Raw genomic sequence first — 16593 nt, 5'->3', positions numbered from 1 at the left:
ATAAGGTACAGTGGCATAAATGGAACAGATAACTCAGATTGTCGATACTCAAACAACCAGTGTGCAAACTTAACAGACCTTGTTACAGAGATAAGAGCCGCCTTGTTTTTTTATGTAGGGCAGTAGAGGGAATGGGTCTGATTCTACACTGGTGTAAATCCACAGATGCCAGAGATAATATTCTGGCTCAATATTTCTAATAATCTCTTATAATAATCCATTCTCTAATCATCAGTATTGCAAATCACAATTGTGAGAGATGCTGTCAGTTCAGTAACTTTAGCACACATATGTTGCAGCCATGTATTGCCTCCCTGTCCCAGGAATGTAGAAGTTTAACAAGGGAATTAAGAGTATGTTGGGAAAAATAATAGTTTGTGTGTTTGTGACTTGGGTGCCTTTGTTCATAGACCAGATTCATATTCTGGAATAAGTCTAAGAGCCCTGCATAAATAATAATACTGTACAGGTATGTAAAATGATAGTGTCCACATGATCACATTCTGTTTTGTTAAGCAAAACCAGTTATTGGACTGGATTTTAGCACAGGATGGCGTGAGCCATCAGGGAGCAATTATCGCTCACTAATTTTGAAGCTACATCTGTTCTCGTTCCTGCTCTGGTTACACCAGCTGCATATAGTCTTCAAGGGACTGTACAGCACCAGGTAATTGGTAGATCTGTGCTCTTCCCGGCAACTGACTCACTCCTTTTCACCCTTGATATACTCTGTCCCTCCACCAAGACACCATCTACCCAATGGTTCTCAACGGTGGTCTGCGGGCCACTTGCAGCCCAGTCAGCACACAGTTGTGGCACATGTGACATCCTCAGAGCCATAGAGGTAGAATATTTATTGTGTGGGTGCAGCCCACATATCACATAGAGAGCTGCATATGTGGCCCATAATTGTAAATAGGTTGAGAACCACTGATCTACACTGAGCCTAGAGGCAGCTGTCTGAGGAGCCAGTTCTGTGGGCTTTACACGAGCTCAGAGCTCCCCCACACACAGCTGAGAGAGAGAGAATGCTCGATCTGGCCACCTGCAATGTCCCATCTCCAGCTGTGGTCATCTCCTATTCATTTCAATAGGGCCTGGACTCCACCCCCAGTCTGAATTGTATGTGAGATCTAATGGGGTTAATCCATGAAGTGTTGTGGTTGCATGCTAGGAGAATTGAACAAGGGGTAAGATATAGCATAGAAATAATGCAGGAAAGGAGGAAACTGTATTTTTAAAAATATTTTGAATATTAAATTAAGGTGGTTTGAAGGGTTTATTTAACAATAAAAATCTATGCATGTTTTAACTTGAACCATACCACAATAACTGTCAAATGTCACAATTTTATTGTCCTGTACTGCTTTAGACTGGTTTTTGTTGTGTTTTTTTGGCATTGTTATATTAATGGCTGTGTTTTTGGCAGGAGAGACACGCAGTGGGGGATAAGGAGAGAGAAAAGGGAAGAAGAAAAATAGAGTGAGATACTGAGGGGAGATGTGAGGGGAGAAGAATGAATAGAAAAGAGCAAGCTGTAGAGTGTCTCTAGGAGGTAGGGATGAGCAAAGCAAAGAATACATTTAATGGTGAGACTATGTAGTTCTGTTTGGTCATTTACATGTTTCTGAATATCAACCAGTTGATGAATATTAGCTTCTCCCTTCTCTGCTCCATTTCCCCCTGCCACATGGCCCCTCTTTCGAAAAACTCTGTCAAAAATTAATACTAATAACGGCAGCTCCTGAAAGGACTCCCAAGTCCTTTTCTACTTGCCTGGTTCAGCACCCTGCTCTTACACCAAACCCCTCAAGTTCTAGCAATACCCTTCTCCCAACAGGTATTTGCCTTTAAGGTATTTTGAGGTGTCCACAATGCCTTCTCCAGAATCTTCAGGGGAGCTAGGTCTCTTTGTCCCTCCTATACATTTTTTGGGGGTGGGAGCTGTGACCACATAGGTGCCTTGTGGGATTTTACCTTGCACCCTACAGAAAGCTTTTGCTGTTCTGCTTCTGTCCAGCAGGGGGAAGGTTGGCTTTCTGCCTCTCAGCAGCCCGTGTCAGGATTAGAGAGGCAAAGAAGCTTTCCCCTTAGTCCTCTGATCCCCCTCCCTACAGAGTGAAGGTTGGGGGTAGCAGTCTCCTAATGCCCACTGAGCATCTCTGGGAGCGTATGAGAAGCCATTTGAACTGTGCAGACATCTAACTAAAGAGTCCTAAATATTTTTGGAGGCAGTGTTTACTGTATTTGAGAATTGGTGGGGTAGGTGCAAGGTGCTGGGGGAAAGGAACTATTAGGTCAGGCTGAAAGTTGGATTATGGGAACAGCCATACCCAACAGTCTCTTCATCTCTCTCTCCTGGGAACTGATAGAGATCCGGTCTATGTAATTAAAAACAAAAACATTACCAATACATCTTTATTCAGTGAAAGAGAGAGAGAGAAAAACTGCACAGGATGGGAGAGAAAAACGAACAGGGAATTAGGGAGAGTGAGTAAAAGATACAGAAAAAGGAAAAAAACACAAACACAAACAAAAACAAACAGAAGGGGTGGTTTTTAGATTTAATGTTAAAACACGTGTCCTCACAGTGCATTGTATTTCTCCAATTCCGCAACTCTTATGTTTTTGGGAAGGAGTCTGGGAGGTGACAGCTGAATGCTTTTACTGTTTGGCATTTAACTGAATTAACAGGGCATGTATTTTTAAACATTTATAATTCTTTCCTGTTTTGCATAACTAGTTTGAGAAGGATGATGTCCACAAGGCCATCTATAAAGCTGTAAAAGCTTCTTTTTTCAATAGAAATATTCTACTTTTTCCAGAGAAATATTAAACCTTTTAACTAACGTAAGTGTGGACTTTCTTCTCAAAATATCAATTAAAAACATGGCGGGAGGAAGAAGTTACAACTTTTCAAAATATTTGTCTTGCTCAGATAGTCATAGTGCAAGTGACCTGGCAGTGGGTTTTGTATGTCTCTAGTCTACCCTGTTTGCATTACTGGCAGCAAGAAAATGAAAACATAAATAAATTAAAATTAATTCTGCAGTCCACATTCTGCAGTTCGAAAGATAAAAACACAGAAGCTAAATTTTTGACAAATCTATGCCTGATCAGGGCAGCACAAAACTTTTAGTGGATTCTTGTCCTTTGATTTTTACAGCTTTCACAGAAGTCCCAGTTTAACCATATATTGTCTTAAGGAACTGAACATCATGATCTTTTCTTCTATATAAACCACTACAATGTAATCTGTATAAAATCTGGTTTCAATGTTGCTGTTTTGTTTGTTTTAATTAGCTTTCCTTACTGCAGTTGGTAAGATTTAAAATGTTTTCTTTAGAAAGAACTTGATCTGCTTTCTTGATGTTCTCCTGTGCTTAAATAATATTAGCCTTTAGAATTAGTGTTAGGTCTATAAAGTAATTACTACTACTGGTCTGGATAAAATCTCTTTTTATTTATTTATTTATTTTTGTAAAAGATATTACATATGTGCTGTCAGAGATGGGCAAACTATTTGTAACTAAGGCTTTTATAATCAAATATGCCTGTTTTTGAGTTTGTGACCATAGGAAGTAATGTTTTAAAAATATGTAAAATTTTATTAAATATTGTCTATTGAGATGACTGAGAATTTTGTGACAAATGTGTTATTTTTTGTTAATTGGCACTGTTCGTTCCTAGTTTCCCCCACTTCTGCTTCATGCAGAGTTGACACTTTAGGAAGGTCCCTTTCCAATATGAAGAGTCTCAGAAACGCCTGTCTTTATCCAGTTTTATGGAAGAGGCATATTCTGAAAATTGCAAAACAACATAATAACTGAGGAAACCCATGATTCTATTGCCCTAGCAGTCCTTTAATGTCTGTGGAAATTACGCACCACTCTTGTTTGCAGGGGTCTCAGTGTTCTTTAAGAGTTGCTTCTGGAATCTTTGCAAAACCTCAAGGAGAGTGCTACTGCCCAGTGAAGAGTGCTTTAGCCTGTGGCTTCTCACAGAACCTTGCCAAAAGCATTCTTTAAACAATGGATAGGTGATCCTAGTTTATTTCAGTAGAGAGACAAAGTGTATGCATGCTTATATGTCTATAAACAATCAAATGTCAGGGTTTACTTAACAGACGAGAGCTGAAGAAGACCTGAGAAGTAAGCTCTCTTTTATTACAAAAGTCTTCCGAAGTATGTGAGCCTATAAACGCAGTTTAATTAAAAGTTCATGGAAAAATCTCCAAGCATAATATTAAGCATTAAAATATGCATGCTTTTTTGTTCTTGGCTCTCAAAGTTTCTCCCTCTTTTTTTAATTTGTCTCAGACGCTATTATGCAAGTAAATCTTTCTCTCTCTCTGAATATAAATATAGATAGAGAGAAAGAATCATAGGACTGGAAGGAACTTCATGAGGTCATCTAGTCCAGTCCCCTGCACTCACGGCAGGACTAAGTATTATCTAGACCAGTGGTTTTCAAACTTTTTTTCTGGCGACCCAGTTGAAGAAAACTGTTGATGCCCGTGACCGAACACAGCTGGGGATGAGGGGTTTTGGGTGTGTGGGGGGGTCAGGGCTGGGGGTGCAGGCTCTAGGGTGGGGCCGGGGATGAAGGGTTCATTACATACACTGTAACAATGCTGGTTCTGGCAGGATCCAACTGAGAGTGCCAATTTAGGACAAATTGCTTAAAGCAGGGCAGTTACAGCCCAAGGTTGTGGTTTTTGTGCACACCAACGCAAACCAAACCAGCCAAACAGAGAAGACTTTGGTTTTACCCCACTGACTAACCACAAGTCACACAAGCAATTCCCTTAGACACCCCAGTTTCCCAGTATCACCATCAGTGCCGCTCGTTATGGGGACAAATGGTTATAAAAACCAATACCCCAGTAAAAGAAAAAAGGTTCTCTTAATCCCAAAGGGCCAAGCCCCAGACCCAGGTCAATATATAAATCAGATCTTACCCACAAACCACGCTGTTGCCAGTCCTTTAGAATCTAAAATCTAAAGGTTTATTCATAAAAGGAAAAAGATATAGATGAGAGCAAGAATTGGTTAAATGGAATCAATTACATACAGTAATGGCAAAGTTCTTGGTTCAGGCTTGTAGCAGTGATGGAATAAATGGCAGGTTCAAATCAAGTCTCTAGAGTACATCCACAGCTGGGATGGGTCTTTCAGTCCTTGGTTCAAAGTTTCAGTGTAGCAAAGTTCCTTCAGAGGTATGAAGCAGGATTGAAGACAAGATGGAGATGAGGCATCAGCCTTTTATAGTCTTTTCCAGGTGTAAGTACACCTCTTTGTTCTTACTGTGGAAAATTACAGCAAAATAGAGTTTGGAGTCACATAAGCAAGTCCCTGCATACTTTGCTGAGTCACAAGGCGTATCTGCTTTCTCTCAGTGGGTCAGTTGTATAGCTGATGGTCCTTAATGGGCCATCAAGCAAGTGAATCAGTGCTGACACCAACTTGTTTGGGGTGTCACCCAGAAGCATAGCATAAGTTTGAAATACAGACAGTATAGAGCCAATATTCATAACTTTAACTACAAAAATGATACACACATATAGACATCATAATCAGCAAACCATAACCTTGTCTTAGACACCTCATTTGACCCCCTTTATATAAGATTTGATGCCACTACAGGACCTTGGTTGCAACAATGATCTATACGGTCCCAGCTTATGTCAATAACATCACACATGTCCCCTCTCAGTCTTTTCTTTTCCAGACTAAACAAACCCAGTTTTTTCAGTATTCCCTCACAGGTCATGTTTTCTAGACCTTTAATCATTTTTGTTGCTTTTCTTTGGACTTTCTCCAATTTATCCACATCTTTCCTGAAATGTGGCACCCAGAACTGGACACAATACTCCAGTTGAGGCCTAATCAGTGCAGAGTAGAGCGGAAGAATTACTTCTCGTGTCTTGCTTACAGCACTCCTGCTAATACATCCCAGAATGACGTTCGCTTTTTTTGCAACAATGTCACACCATTGACTCAGATTTAGCTTATGGTCCACTATGACCCCCAGATCCCTTTCCGCAGTATTCCTTCCTTAGCAGTCATTTCCCATTTTGTATGTGTACACGTGATTGTTCCTTCCTAAATGGAGTACTTTGCATTTGTCCTTATTGAAATTCATCCTATTTGCTTCAGACCATTTCTCCAGTTTGTCCAGATCATTTAGAATTTTAATCCTGTCCTCCAAAGCACTTGAAACCCCTTCCAGAATGAATGAGTTGCAAACCTATGCTATCTGGCCTCCCAGAACATGTCTTCCTCCTCTGTCTAAATTCCCCCTCACGCCCCTTCACTTGATGAAATAAATTCTTCAAAAAGGAGGATCCCTTTGTTCTGATGTTTAAATCAGCTTCTTTGCCTGTCTTCTGCCTGCTTGGTCTCCATTTCACACTAATGTAAATAAACAACTTGGGATCCATAAAATGTGAAATTAGCCTTCAAGGTATTAAACATTATTTCTGGAATATAGTTATGGAACAGAGTTAAAATCTTTGCATTCCATAAATGGACACATACCTCTTCTTTCTTTCTCTTTGACACCCAGTTTGATTATCCCTGCTCTTGAAATCTCCCGATAAAACACGAAAAATACTAATGAAATTGTTATGCAGTAATCTTGTTTCCAGTACTGCAGGTTATCAATGTAAGCATAGACTTGCTTTCTATTGCAAGCCCATTAGCTAAACTTCTGTAAGGACTAGATCCAATTAAAGCTCCATTTAGCTTTCATGCAAAGCTATGCAAGCTCTAAATGTTGTTGGAGACTTTGGGCCTTGCATAGGCCTTCACTGCAGGTGTTGGAAGGAGGTTTTTTTGCTTTGCTTTGTTTTGTTTTCATTTTTATAATCGACTGTAGCCCTTAAGACTCAAGCTTTTGCAAGATCAAGGGACCTTTTCATCGGAATCAGGGACAAACAGCTAATAGCTTTCTGTCCATAGCTTTACTGTGAACCCCAACTAAGTATATCCTACTGTGGATTTGATGTGAATTGACATTGAACAAGAAGGGTATTTGGGCAAATTATATCAGTGTATATATTTTGTTGGATTTGTTTAACAGCAGCCACAGGAGTCAGTGGATCCTGTCACCTGAGAGTGGTATTAATGTGTTGTTGCCTTGACCAATGTGAGGTGAACGGGGCCAGAAAGTAAAGACCAGAGTCAGCCCTAGGCTCCTGTCACAGTTATCTTACAAACTAAAGGCTCTGGAGCTAAGAAGAACTGTGAGCTCACAAAATTGTTGCAGTAAATGGAGGGGCAGGTCCTGAGCTGGTGTGATTTATCATGATTTCTTTGGAACTATGACAAGTCACACCAGCTCAGGATCTGCCCCTCATTGTATATGGTGGTCAGTTGACTGCAGCACTGCTTTTCTTCATCCTAATCACATAGATAGTCATCTACAATTTTGGAGCACTGCCATACACTTATGAAAAGCTATTGTTCTTAATTTCAGTCCTTGCTAAGGTTAAACTGCTCTTAAATTTTGTGAGAGAAACAAGACTATTGAATACAGCTCCTTACAAATGTTGGTTTTTGAAAAGAGGGTATGTGTGTTTGTATCAGACCACCCATAGCATACTCAGGAGGTTCCTTATTGCTTTTCTTCTCACTGCACTTTTATTTCTCTTTGGTTATGTCTACACTAGAAATGCTACAGTGGCAGAGCTTGGGGCACTGTAGTGTGGACACTTACTACAGTAATGGAAGGTGGTCTTCTGTCGCTGTAGTAAATCCACCTCTCTGAGAGGTGGTAGCTAGGTTGATGGAAGCATTCTTCAGTTGACCTAGCAGTGTCTACACTGGAGCTTAGGTTGGCTTAACTACGCTGCACAGGGCATAAAATTTTTCACAGCCCTGAGCAATGCAGTTAAGCCGACCTCACTTTGTTTGCATCCGACGAAGTGAGCTGTAGCTCACGAAAGCTTATGCTCAAATAAATTGGTTAGTCTCTAAGGTGCCACAAGTACTCCTTTTCTTTTCACTTTGTAGTGTAGACCAGCCCTTAAGTGGGTGTTCTTGTTTTTCTGTCATGCAGTGACAGAGGTGCTGGTTCTGAATGCTGATGAGATAGTACTTGGTGCAGTCCCAGTCTGTCATATTCTGGGTAACATCAGCAACTGTTAAACACCCAGCTCACCTTTCTGGATACTCCATCATGGAGTTCAGCTTACAGGCTGCCTGTGGGCAGTAACTGTACACATTGGTGCCCAAGCAGATCAGTTATCCAACATCCACCCACCTCTAGACAAAACAGGAGATAAATCAGCCAAAAGAGAGAGGTCTAGACTGAAATAGTCAATTATACATCATAATTTTTTAAAAAAAATCTTGACATTATTTAAAAGAATAGCACATTAAGTATTGTGGTAGAGAGGGCAGCAGTTGGTTATACATGAGTTTTATGGCATGTGTTATACAAATGGTTAGATTAGATGATCTAGTGGTCTCTCTTCTGGCCTTAAAATCTATTAATAAATCTGTAATGTTTACTTTATCTTTTGAATTATGTATCAAATTCATACATATAGTAGGTAATCTTCTACCAATGCAGGTATATATTTTATTGACTTCTTTGTTCCCCAGCATATTAAATACACCTGCTCTCAATGATACGGAGAAAAAAGAGTGGAAAGCAGCATGAAGAAGGGACCACATTCACACCAACTTACTCAGATGATGGACTCAATTATAAATCCATAGGCTGAAACCATAAGTACTTTTTTTTTAAACTCCAGATTTTGTGGTGTTTCTCTAGTAGGTCTGTAAAAACAAAAACTGCTTTAATGTAAACGTCCATCAGAAGAACCCAGGTATTGCCAGGAGCAGAGCAAGTGGTAAAAATGTGATGAATAATTGTGAGGAAAACTGGTAGTTCTACTGTGGTAATTCTCCTGTCCTGCAGCATAGAGAATAATAAATGCCTTTGTTCTAAGCAGCTGGGAGTAGCAGTAGATTAGAGGTAGCTTTAGTGAGTGGCTCTGGCTGATGGCATTTTGTCAAATTACACTTGTGGAATTTTGAAATTATTGTTAAAACATAACTTACTTATGTGCAGTTATTTACATTATCATTTGTGGGCCTTATCCAGGCATGGTGGCTGATCAGGAGCATTTGGCCTAGTGTGCAAAACCAAAGAGTCAGGTTGGGGAAAACCATGCACACCTAAAGATTGCAGAGCTCTCTGAAGAGCACATGTAGATGAGCGCCTCACCACTTGTGCACCATAACTCCCTGTGCCATATCCAGCCCTCTCACCTCTAATTCCCCACTGAGGCTGCAGTATAGGTGCTGGTAACTGCAGGCTCTACTGCCTCCTGGACAAGGTGAAGATAAGGAGAATTGCAGCTGTCTCTGTTTTTGCAGAATGAAACAATATGCCAATCTTGGGTGGGAGAGTGTGGGGCAGAGAGCTGTGGCTTGGGAAGCTCCTGCCATGCATAATCGGAGATTATGATGCGGGCCTCATCTTCAGCTGTGTTGGTGGGGTCATTCCCTGTTGAAGTGGCTGCTCCATCTTCCATGCCACGTTTACCATTTGCGGGGAGGTGATTTCTGACTTAATGGATTTCTCTCTCTCCTTGGCTGAGCTCTCAGTCAGGGAGATGGGCTTCAGCCATGCAGTCCATTTAAAAGTTTTCTCGTGGTGACTGTAAACGAGAGGAGAGAGAATCCTCCTCCTTTTCTACTGCTACCTTATCAGGGTGTCCCCTGAAGCTTGAGAATTTGCATGGTAGATAAAACAGCTGCTTCTGAAAATGCCATTGGTGACTTCAATACTCCATGTAAGCTTAGAAAACTGGTTACATTCCTGAGCTTCCTTCTCCTATTACTGCAAGTTTAGAGACTATTCAAACAATAGACAATAGGCTGTAATGTCTGCAAAGAACATTCGTATCATGTTGATGTGTCTTGGCAAGCACTGGATGTAAGAATTTGAAACTTTAAGAAATTAGTACTTATCATATATTTATAAATGATCCTGAGAAGGAGCAGAACAATGAGGAAGCAAAATTTATAGTTGACACAAAATTATTGATCTTAGTCAAGACTAGAGAAGACTCTGAGGAACTTCAAAGAGACCTAACAAAACTAGGCAAATGGACATTGGGATGGCAGAGGAAAATCAATGCTGGCAAATGCAAGGTAATTAAAGCACGTTGGAAAGAATGATTTGAACTGCTGATACACATTACCGGGTTCTAAATTAACTCTAACGATTTAGGACAAAGACCTGGGTTTCACGGTGAACAGGTTGGTGGAAACATCTACTCAATGTGCAGAAAAATAAACAAAATGTGAGCATGAAGCATGTAGTTATTTAATGCCGTTAAATACATCAATTGTATGCCCTCACTTTGACAGTTGTGTTTGGTGCCAGTCACCCGTTCTCAGAAGAAACACAGCAGAGTAGAAGGAGTTCAGAGGAGGCTGATGAAAACAAATAAATGTATGGCCTTTTATAATAGTATAGACTAAAAATGTGAGGCGTGTTTAATTTAGAGAGGAGATGAACAATGACACATTGTAGAAGTATGCAAAATAATGAATGGCATAAAGAAGGGAAATCAAGCCCTCTCATTATTTACCCTTTATCATAGAAAGAACAAAGGGACATTTGGTGAAATTGAAAGGAAACAAATTTAAAACTGACGAAAGAAAATACTTCTCCTGGTGCCCATTAATCTGCATTTCACCCATGAAACTCTCTGCCACTGGGTATCATTGAGGTCAAGAATTTAGGATACAAATTAGGATTAGATATTTGTATGGGTAATGAGAACATCCACAGTTACACGAGACTGGATAATTATGTATAAGGAGTGAATCCTCTTGCTTCTGGGCAAAAACCAACCACTAACTGCCTGTGGATAGGGAAAAAAATTTCTTCTGTGGACTAAAGAACACATACATATCCATTTTGTGGTTTCTTGTCCCTATTTCTGAAGGAACTGGTAGTGGCCACTGTTGGAGACAGGATAGTACCCTAGATGGTACTCTAGACAGGATAGGTTTCAGAGTAGCAGCTGTGTTAGTCTGTAGCTGCAAAAAGAAAAGGAGTACTTGTGGCACCTTAGAGACTAACAAATTTGTTAGTCTCTAAGGTGCCACAAGCACTCCTTTTCTTTAGACAGGATAGTAACCCTGGTGCGAAATGGTATGGCAGTTCCCATGTTCCTGTATATCTATGGGATTTATCAATGCAATATCAACCTGACATTCCAGGAGGTCTAGGTATTCCAAAACTGATGCCTATACCATCCATTTAAATCAGAGTAACCCTTCTGAGGTCATCCGCGTCTTGTTCTAATTCACTGGGATCATTAATGATACAGATGATTCAAACAAAAGGTGTGTGGTGGTATTTAATATTGAAGTAAAAATCCAACACTTGCAGCCTTTGAGGAAAGTGTTCTTCTCTGGCCTAATAAAAGTAAACAGAGATTTAGTTGAAGCAAAGAAAGAACGATGACCCATTAAATTACATTTTGCACAAATCAAGCACTTTATTCAGTGCTTGTATACTGCTGCTGTCTTCATCCATGAAAATTGATAGGTGTTTGTATAATCGCACCTGTGAATTGCATTTCAATTGAATTATTTTCTTCCAACAAATGTATCATTATCTACTACAAAAATGTGGATTGGGGAATCACTTGACACATAACACAGAAGTAGCCCTGCAGACCTCAACAGTCCGAAAAATAATTGAAGTGAAGTGAGGAATGTTAACAAGCTGTTAACGGCATCATCTTCCAAACCTGACATTTAAACTGCATCACATATTCACGCTTCTCCTTTATGTAGAATACAAGAATACCTACATTGTGGGGTAATTAAAAGAAATGTTTAATGGAGTTCAGCAAACAAACAGAGGACATGTCATTTTTGTGTTGGCTCTTGTACAGCCACATTTGAGCCTGTTTATAAAATGTAGTTTGTGTAGTGTAAAGATGTTGGGGGAGGAGGGGATAATGAGTTCCTGCTGAATACTAATTGCCTACGAGTTGTTCAGGGAGACTGTATAAGAATGGAGGATTTGTTGTAAATTAGTCACTAGCTCTATTGCGCATTGCTATGAGGTTAGACCAGTGCTGTAAACGTGCCAGCCTTACAAAATCCTTATGATTCATTGTCTCACTTGGTGACAGTATGAAGGAGAAAATGCTATTCAGAGTAAATATTATTGGAAAGAGAGCTCCCCTAATGGCTGTATAATCTTTCTTTACAACATTTACGCTTCTAGCTCATTTAGATTTGGAAAGATGGGAGCTGCAGCCTATTGAGTGGGTTATTGGTGCTTTTTTTCAGCTGCAAGATCCAAAGGTCTGCTGAGACTGATGGGGCACTGTTGCTCCGGAGAAATATATAGTCCAGCAGATTGATTACTTAATGTTATTAGCTTACTTCTCTAGATTTCTTAATCTTCTGCTTCTAAAGCTCCAACTTTTAGCATAGCTTTACATGCAATCATTTTATTAAAAATTATAACACAGAAACAAGGTTTTGCATTTTGTTAAAAAACGTATTGTAGTAGGGTTGTTTACTTTTGAGACACATTTTCTCATTCCAAACTTAACTCCTATTGTTTTCATTTACATCAAAATGAAAAGGAGGGTTAATGATTCATTGGCACACAATGACCTTTCAAATAGCTGTGGACCATGATGTGGCAGCACTACTCTGAGTTCTCATATTTTAACCTCCTTGGGTCTGCCTTCATATTTACAGCCTGATCTGTCTACGTGCCTGGACGCCTGAAGAGAGCAAACATTTACAGCTTCTCCCTCCCCTGCATTTAGAAGGCAATTTGATCCTGCCTTGTCCATTCCTTTATTTTTCATCACTCTTAGACTTGACTTGCTTTTGAATACAACTAAGTGCAGCTTTAAGTATCTGCTGTCTGATCTGTTTATTTTGTAAAAAGAATGGATTCAGATTCTGATTCACCTTTTAATTATTCTTGGCCTTCCTTACCCAAAATGAGGATTCGAAGAAGGGGAACCAAGCAAGGTAGAAAAAGCTGTCTTCTTTTAAACCCCTGTTCCTTAATAGTTCTACCTCCTTTTCATTGTCTTCTTGCTGATCATGTGCAAGTAGATGTAAAAAGCCTTCTGGAATGAACAGATTTTTCTAGCATTTTGCACCCTCATTGAAACTTGCCTTTTTGAAATCAGAGACACTCAGTTTGTTTAGTAAGAGAAAATAGTTTTATCCAAATTACATGTTGTGATTTTCCCTCTTGTTTATATTTCTTTATATGCCCAGTGAATTTTATTTCGGGTTACAAGAGTTCTTTGACTGAGCAGTTCTGACATACTAAGGACTTACAAAATAGTATTGCAACAACTGTTATAAACAGATTCTCTGTATGTATAAGACCTGCCTAAAGTCCTGTTTTGATTTTTGGGATGATTTGTAACTTAACTGTGTAGCAGTGGTCAACAGCTAGTAGGGAAATATTTAGTCATAGGCAAAAATCAGAGGACAGAGGAAAATTCTTTTCTGTCCATAAAATAATAGATGACAAGGTCATCTTTACTTTGACTTGCACGAATCCTTGTTTAATTTTAATGTTTAATGTTCTTTGCAGAGAAGGCTTTGGGAGGTAAGTGTTATGAATATCATTGTAGCAAGGTGGTGTTGTAGAGAGCATAAATTCCTTAAAAGAAATTGTAGATGGAAGGTAGTAGGTTTATAACACAGAAGATTATCATTGAAAATCTTACTGAGGATAGCTAACTTTTACTTCATTCTATCAGAAGCAGTAAAATAATTGCACCAAAGGGAAACACGTAATCTTTACCCTTTCCTTTCATGAAGTTGTTTTTTAGGAAAGAAAAAATAAACAAGAAAAATAAGGTCCACAACCTCAGCTGTAATTAAAATCAATGGAACTAGGCTGATGTACACCTGCTGAGAGTCTGGCCCCAAGTTTGTTTAGAGCTCAAAATGTTTATAAAATGAACATTTTAAACCTGGTGGGGGATGGGAGCCTTTTTAGTTTCCTTCATTTATTCCTTTCCAGGAATGTAGAGTTTTTTTGTCATGTGTGGGTATGTATGAGTTCTGTCAAGAAGGTGAAATGCGTTTTTGAAGTCTCATGGGGGTATATTCTCTGTTCAATAGCTTATGAAGACCCACTTTATCTATGAAGTGTCAAGCTGTAAGCCCACACTCTGTCATGGTTTTATAATTGTTCTTTTGCCTTCAGACAGTAAAAATTTTTGGGACTCTGTTGCTGTATTTATGCATCACATTTTACCTGCTGCACAGCACTGGGTACACCTCTGATGCTATATATGTTATAAGTATCTTCTCTTGTCCATAGGTGATTTTTATCTCATTAATGTTAATAGTATACCAGTACATCTGTCTGTCAAATGCAGACTAAGTCATATGTGTGGTGGTTGCCTTAGCAAGAATGCATTACTTTATAGTGTGAAATGTATTCCACCTGCATAAATGCCAAGTACCCAGGGAAGCTGGGGAAGGGAAATCCAACACACTGCTCCAAACCAGAACAGGTCACTTCTATAGGAGGCTACTGGTTCGTGTCTCCTCCCTATTCACCTCTGGTCAGCCTCCACTGTGTCCTTCTAGGCCAAACCAAGTGGTCCCAGTACAGAGACCCTTTCTGTGGTACATAGGTGGTGTACAGGCATCCCTGCCCAGCTGCAATCCCGATAGTGCCCCAACTCAATCCTTATGTGTTTATGGAGCTTAAGTGGTGCAAAGAGCATTGTGCTTCCCTTCTTGCACAATGTGTTAATTCCTCTCAGATTGAATAACAAAGTAAACAGAAACACAAATGGTTGGAATTAAAGCTGTGGACATTTTTTCTGAAAATTGCAGAGACGTCATTCTGTAACTTGAAGATACTTTCCATCTGGCTCTGTGGTGATTTATAAGGGAGACAAAATATCAAAAAAGACCAGGCTTTCCTACAGATGGCTTAGTGTGATCAGATACACTTTCAGCAATTTTTCTTCTGGCTGATACGAGTTAAAGAGAATTACTAATTGCTGCTACCACAACCAGCAAACCATAAATCATAGGCACGCAGCAGGCATGGTGAGACATCAGTAGTAGGAACCGGTGGGGCCTCTCAAGTGTGCTACAGCTACTCTACAGCTAACTGGTTTTAGTAATAGGAAAGTGCCCTGAAAAAGTGATGTGTGCAAGTTTCTGCTTATTTTGCAAGCTCAACCCTGCTGAACTACATGTCTCTCATGAAAGAAGCATGTTGAAAATTATGGTCAAGATTTTCACACATGGGTGCCTAAAGTTAGTCACTGAGGCCCCTACTCCTTAAGCTCCTTAAGTACATGTCTACCTTTAAGCAGGCAATAGTTGCACTGAAGTCAGTCTGCCCCTTAGACTCCTCATGTGCTTCAAGTTAGACAGAAGCTTAAGCACCTTGCTGAACTGGGGTGTGAGGGCCAGATTTTCAAGAGCTGGCCACTTCATTTGGGTGCCAGTGTGGGAGCTGAGCTCCTTCGAAAAATCTCACTCCATTTGGGGAGCTGAGTACTGCTGGAAATCTGGATCCAAATCTGGATTAAAATGCTTAAGCACCCAGGTTTGAAAAGGTTGGCCAATGTGTTTAATTGTCTGATTTTTCCTTCCTTGTTCCATAGCTGTAATACTTCAAGTTATACATTAATCCATATTCAGATTGCTGGAGGTAATTCTGGTGAGCTGTCTGAAAGCTATTTATTGTATCCACAGAAAGGAATTAGTCTTTTTTTTTTCCTGGCTCCCAGTCTGGGCACATTGATGCATTTCAGTTCTCTCTCACTATGCATGCTCTTTTAAAACTTCTTGACATAGGTTTTGACTTGAGTGGAAAAAAATCTTCAGTGTTGTTATGTACTCGCTGTTCTGTAAAGTAGGTCATTCAAGGCTAGAGGTTTTCTTGTGCCAACACAAAACACATTTGAAATTAGTGTTATTTTGAAGCTCTGTTGTTAAAAATGAACATATTTTTGTTAGCTTCCCTGCTTGCTGAAATGTGCGACTCTTAGGTAGGATGGCAACTTAACGTGATGGAGAATAAAGTTAGATGATGCACTGTATTTCCAACTATCACTTTTTTAACATTTGGGCATTATTATTTCTGTCATCCAGCAACATTTTTTTTTTGCCTTTGGATCTAAATAACAATAACATTCATTGCTGTCATTTAAATCTTCATTTACCATGTCAATGATGTTGATCTACATACTCTGTTAATAGAGAGAAAAGGTGGGTGAGTTAATATCTTTTATTGAAGCAACTTTTATAGGTGAGGGAGACAAGGTATTACCTCACCTGCCTGGTCTCTCCAATATCCTGTTAACGATATGGCTACAACAACTCTGTTAATAGAGACAGGCATGCTTTTTTATACTAACTTTGCCTATTATCTTGGTACCGAACATGGCATAATAGTATTGAGATTTGTCACTTAGACCAACCCAGCAGCCCTGCTTGAAAGTTGCATTAAAAAGTGAGGGCCTTAATGACCTCTAGGTTTTGAATCTGTCAGATTTTTCTGGGTAAATAAATCACAACCCCTTACAACAAT

General features: G+C 39.6%; 1 protein-coding gene across 7 annotated transcripts in view; it reads left to right on the top strand.

Annotated features, from left to right (window-relative positions):
• ARHGEF28 (Rho guanine nucleotide exchange factor 28) overlaps positions 1 to 16593 on the top strand; it is a 192943-nt gene that overhangs the window by 87945 nt on the left and 88405 nt on the right. The window contains exon 1 of one of the 7 annotated variants that reach the window (XM_074952739.1): positions 10082 to 10169. The exons of the other annotated variants lie outside the window; for them this stretch is intronic. Coding sequence (XP_074808840.1) covers positions 10124 to 10169 — 46 coding nt within the window. The 5' untranslated portion in view covers positions 10082 to 10123. Of the gene's footprint in view, positions 1 to 10081; positions 10170 to 16593 lie in introns of those variants that run through there. 7 annotated transcript variants of the gene reach the window in all.

Source organism: Natator depressus, chromosome 5 (assembly GCF_965152275.1).
Source record: "Natator depressus isolate rNatDep1 chromosome 5, rNatDep2.hap1, whole genome shotgun sequence".
NCBI classification, from domain to species: Eukaryota; Metazoa; Chordata; order Testudines; family Cheloniidae; genus Natator; species Natator depressus.
Note: the sequence above shows the minus strand (reverse complement) of the source record. Positions and strands in the feature narration are given on the sequence as shown.